This window comes from Uloborus diversus, chromosome 7 (genome assembly GCF_026930045.1).
Source record: "Uloborus diversus isolate 005 chromosome 7, Udiv.v.3.1, whole genome shotgun sequence".
Taxonomy (NCBI): domain Eukaryota; kingdom Metazoa; phylum Arthropoda; class Arachnida; order Araneae; family Uloboridae; genus Uloborus; species Uloborus diversus.
The window spans coordinates 7518719-7524573 of NC_072737.1; the positions used below are offsets into that span (position 1 = coordinate 7518719).

General features: G+C 35.7%; 1 protein-coding gene across 1 annotated transcript in view; it reads right to left on the minus strand.

Moving 5' to 3' along the window:
• Positions 1-3805: 3805 nt before the first annotated feature.
• LOC129226212 (innexin shaking-B-like) overlaps positions 3806-5855 on the minus strand; it is a 3616-nt gene continuing 1566 nt past the window's right edge. The window contains exon 2 of the mRNA XM_054860811.1: positions 3806-4980. Within this exon, the coding sequence (XP_054716786.1) occupies positions 4147-4980 (834 nt within the window). The 3' untranslated portion in view covers positions 3806-4146. The remainder of the gene's footprint in view (positions 4981-5855) is intronic.

Sequence of the window (5855 nt, forward strand, 5' to 3'; positions counted from 1 at the left end):
GTCTATGAAACTCTATTTTGTTCACTTCTTCTAGGAATTTTTGTTTGAAAATTAAAGTTATGAGCAGTGAGCATGAGGACAGGTTTCACCATGATATCTTTACAACGGAACGCAGATATCAGGGTCATTGGACTGAGTTAATGCTCACCAAATGCTGCTGAACTATTACAAGAGATGGTCCTTCTTGGACGTACAAAAAGCAGGGTTGGGTTTTGGACTGTCCAAAACTGATTTAGGACAGGACATGTGGTTTTTACCGTCCAAAACTGTCTAAAACTGTCCAAAAGTGTCCGAAACTGTCTTAAACTGTCCCAAAACTATGCTAAAGCTAAAGGGATGTAATCTAATCAACTTGTATTTACTGCAATATTCGCAATGTATAAATATAGATATTAATGAGGTTTAATTAATGGTATTTAATAATATTTTTCCCAAAAATGTTCATTTAAAAATATTTTACTTGAAAAAATCGCTAATAGCTATTATGTAAAAACATCCTTATGTAACAGTTGGTAGAGTTATGAAAGGAAATTCACAACACTATCAAGACAACTAATGTCAGTTCCATTTATAACACAAAGGAATGTTATTAAATGTGCAATATTTAGGTACAAAAAAAATATTTTTTTAAAAATGGTTTTTGCAAATAAGTTTTACATGATGTTAACACAAAAATTATTTTTTAAATCATAGATTAAAGAACAAGAAATTGATGACTAACACTTATGTTATAGAACTTGTGCTAGTCCTTTTTTAGTTCATATTTTTAATATAATACATTCTGTAACTACAAAAAATTTGTAATTTATTGCATTTAAGTCGATTAATTGCACTATATTTTTAAATCTTTTTTTTTTGCACACATGCATAAATGTCGAAAAATTTGGTTTATAAAAAAAAAAAAAACTGCTGCATACAAATTGAAATTTTCAATGAAGAATTTAATTTTTACTTAACTATATTAAAATCAGCTGCATGAATAAGTTACATATAGTATATTTATACTTGGATGTTCACATTGAATAAATATATTTAACAGTCAAAAAAATAATTTTGACACATTTTACTCTGTTTTTGATATTTTCTCACAAAATATAGTTTCTCAAAAAATAGTTTTGGACAAAGGGTTTTGAACAGGATGGTAAAAACCTTGCCAAACCTGCTTTCATTTGCACACATGTGTAAACATAGGGAAATTTGGTTATTATTATCAAAATAAATAAACTCATGCATGCAAATTGAAATTTTAATAAATAATTCAACTTTTATGTAGCTAGATTAAAATGATCTGCATAAATAAGTTGATATGTTATCATTGAATTAATGTTCAATATAAAACGTTACTTTGATACATTTTATTCTGTTTTTGATGTTTTCTCACAGAATACATTTTTTTCTAAAAATAGAGTTTTGGACACTTTCGGACAGTTTTGGACATAAGGGTTTTTTACCGTGGTTTTTACCGTAGTGTCCAAAACCTTGCCAAACCTGACAAAAAACAATCGAAAATGAAGCGTTTACATCAATAAGCCAAAAGCAACCACAGCTTTCCAAAAAAAAAAAAAAAGCATTATTTAATAAAACAGGACCTATTTAATAACATTTATTGCATAGGTTTTTTTTATTTAATTTTAACATTACCTTTAGATCAATGTGTGGTTACTGTGCATCTTTCTTCAGCGGGCTTTTATGTATCTTGAAAACAGGAGCTAATAAAAAAAATCCACTACCATATTCGATTTTCTCGACCCGAAATTAGTAGGAATTGACTATTTAAAACCAGGATGCAGACAAAAAGTTCATTTTTGTTCCTATTCAGAGTCACAACTGACTACAACTGTATTTATGTCGAGGACTGCATACTAAGTGCCTTGCCTCCATTATTTTATATACCGATAGATGGCAGCACCATCACCGGATCTAACAGTTAATGAGAATTTAGAACTAGTCCAGGAGCTAATAGCTACCTGGTGCTAGCATCCCCAGAGGAATCGTTTCACTTGGAGGACATTGAGACCACGAGCATATTTAACGTCGCCCAGTCCCCTTTAATGACGACTGTGGGTCTTCGACCATCGAGGTTCGAACCCAGGACCCTCCGGCCCCGAGTCCGGCACTCTACCGATCGGGCTACCACGGCCCTTCATTTTTGTTGACTAGTGTTATTTTTAAAGCACTTTTTTGCGTTGAGGTGTATTGAACTCATTAGCTTACAAAATAGTCATAAGCATAAAAATGTCTGTATACAATGCACTGATTTAAAAAAAAAATATTTAATTTCTTAAACGTAGAGAAGAAACTACTCATACTCTAATAACCTTGAAAAAATTTCACGTACCCGAGCTCGTTGAAACGGCTTTTTTTTTGACAAAATTTCAATTTTTTAATGAATACATTGGATTAATCATTTTCTTAGCTTTACATAACTGAAATTTTTTTTTCCTCAACGGAGGAAAATATTGGTTTTTGTATGTATGATAGTAATATGAGAACGTTGAAACTTGAAATGTATTTTTCTCCAAATGATTTTTTTTTGCAAAATTTTCTCTGTTCAAATATATAACTGAAAATAGTATTATCCACTTTTTATGAAATTTTGCAAAATGTCTCTATACTGGGTGTCAGAAAATATCCCAAAATGTTAATGATTTTAATTACTTCTGGCCTGCTGTTAAAATACTGATGTTGAACATTTTCTAGAAATCTTACTAAAAGGGGCTTCTATAATCTCTAAAAAAACTATATTTTTAACATATCTCCTAAATGTTTGGTATATTCAGTGGGAGAGAGATGAAAAGCTATAGGGGGGGGGGGGGTGGTACTTTAAATATAAATATTAAAAAAAAAAACAGAATTTTTGAATGTTGTGAACATTTTCTTTTACATTCTATATAAGTTATTACAATTTATAATAAATACTACGGACGAATTAAAAAAAAAATTTCCAGCTAATTATGAATTTTTGCTAAAACTTCATCAAAAATGTAATTTTGCAATGCTTCTGCATAGTTTTTTCTTTTTCTAAAAAAGTGATTCCGAACGTGTTAGGGTACCTTAATATTCTTTGATGTTCTAGATAGAAGGTTTTTGATAATTGTTTACATCTGTCTGTGCAACAGCATTTCCCAGCAGTAAACTATTTCTCAACCAGAAACAAAATTTTTGAGTCTACTGCTATTTTCTAAGTGGGCCACGAAGCTAGAATTGAAGTGGATCAGAGCGTGCCCAGGGGGGGGGGGGGGAGAGAACGAAAGGACACGTGTTGGCCCGAGCCTGAAGGGGGCCCAAGATTTTCAAAAAGAGGGGGGGGGGGGAATCTATGCTGGACGTTAGGATAAACATTATGGCGGGCGGGGGGTGGGGGTCCGTAAAAGTCATTTGTGACGGGCCCCAAAATTTCTGTGCACGCCCCTGAAGTGGAGTAATGACTTCGTTTGGATCATCAAGGACATTTTTAGTCCGGTTAATCAACAAGCGGTACTTAACATTTTTCGTTAAAAGTAAGTGGCATGCAGCATTTAGTACTTTATTTTGTGACTGGGAATCGAGACTAAACATTTTGGGTAAAACAGAAAACTTTTAAGCTAAGATTGGATTTTTTTTTCTTATTGCTTGGTCTGCAGTAACTGTTCGTCGATTCATTGCTCTAGTAGTTTTTATAGCTCAGTGATGCAAGCAGTATAGTTTTATTTAAAATATCTTTTTTTGATTATTTGTGGAGTGTGAAAAAAACGGAAAATAAACTTAAATTCACATTTAAGTAAAGGCTAAACTGGTTTTCGTATACACAATCTTAATTTTTATTTTTTAATTCATATCTTTAGTGTATGATATGACGCATTATTCGTAATGCTAAACAATCAATATTATGTAATGTGAAGTCTGTAACTGGTAATACAGAATACAAAATCCTAGAATGTTAGGATGTAATAAACTTGGCAGTTGTAAAATCGCACATCTCCCCGAAGATCAAGAACATCTTTACCGTGGTAGTTCGTTGAGTCATTGCATTACGTCTTTCAATACCAACGACGGATTCATTCAAGTTCACTGAATGTTTAAAACCATTCCACATGATTGTCTCTGAACACATTTTATATTTTTGCAAATCACTTTGCAAAGGGAACTTATAAAGAAGCGTTGGGGTCATAAACCCTCTTTCGGTTCGCTCGTTATCTTCTTCGCCAATTCCACCACAAGTTCCTTGAAGATCATGGCGTCGACATTCTGCCCGAGCATGTAAATCAGGAACCAGTCTCCAAAGGATCCCTTCCGCACGAGCGTGTGCAGGTTCTCCATGTGGGCGAACCTGTACCGCATGCCGAGGACGTAGACGCGAACAGGTGGACATGCGAAAAGAACGGCGTGAAAAATGAGCACGAAACCCGACATGACGGACAGGATGATGAACCAAAACCACAAGAAGATATAGATCTTCTCGTTGATGATGTTGAGGGGCATGAGGCAGAGCGCGTCGTGCCTCTCCAGGACAGCCGAGGGTCCGTACTTATGGAACCGGCACTTGGTCACTCGGGGGAAGATCCGTATCATGGGGTCGATCCGGTCCTCCGGGTCTGTGTTCATGAAATGAATCATCTCTAGTCCGTAGTTAATGAACTCGCCGTCGAAGAAGCGGTTGAGGAGGAAGAGCTGCCCGATGACGTTGCAGAACGCTAGCACCTCGCAGATGAGGTATCGGCCAGCGTACCAATCGTGGGTCTTCCAGCTGGACGTGAGGTAATCGACGAGGAGTTTTTTCTTTTGTTTCTTCTCCGCCTCGCCCAAAAGGCCAATGTCCAAATCCATCATGAGGGCCTGGATCTTGCCCCCTTCCCACATCCGCCAGAGCCACCGCGGCGCGTAGAAGAGGGTGGCCTGGAAGAACAACATGAAGCACACCCACTGGTAGTACTTGTGGTAGCGGAACATCGTCTCATCTTGCGTAGAATCTATGCCCGGATGAGGAATGTCTTTGCCCACCTGCAAAAGAAAAGAAATGTTGGAAGATCATTCATATTTTCATTCTAAAACAGTCACCAATAATAATACAGGTGACTCGTTATGTAAGGACTCAGTGTCATAACGATCCAAGAAGTTATAAGGACTTTTGAAAAAGAACTATTTGACTTAAGTTTGAAATGATCTCATCACCCATAATCGATGTAACGACCAAGTGAAAAACGAATCAACATAGAGATGTGACGTCTGAACCATAACGCATCGGGATTGCTCCATTCTGAAAACTCGGGAAGTTGTCTTGTATTTGAGGAGTAGTTTATCAAAAGGGAACATATCCACTCGTTAGAAAAAATCATTTCATGACATTTTCTAAATCTTTCAGATGACATTTATCAAATCATTTACTCTCAAGAAGTCCAAACGTGGAAAATCCTATTTTATTTAAGGTTAAAGTGTGGCTCTTTGATCGAAAGGTAACAAATCCGTCCTCTGCACGTTTTATTTTGAACCAAACGCTACATATCCTGAAAGAATCTGTAGTACAAAGACGTTTAGATCCAAAGGAACACATGTCCAAAATCCTCCAATTTTAATCCGCTACTTTTAGGTTCATGTACTTCGAACCTAAAAGTAAGATAAGAACCTGCGATAAGAGAATATGAGAAGGTGAAATATTAAAGTTTTGGTGAAATTGGAATTCTCAACATTCAGGTTTTCGTCCAAAAGGGCACATATCCAAAATTAAGATGGCGATATCTCCTTGTTTTCTTTACTCATACATTCCTAACTCTGGGCCATGATTTGCTGTGCTATCGTGCTCAATTCTGTACCCAGAGAAGTTGATAAAACTATTTCGCTCTTGCCCTAACTCGTTTTTCTTAACTCCTGAACATTTT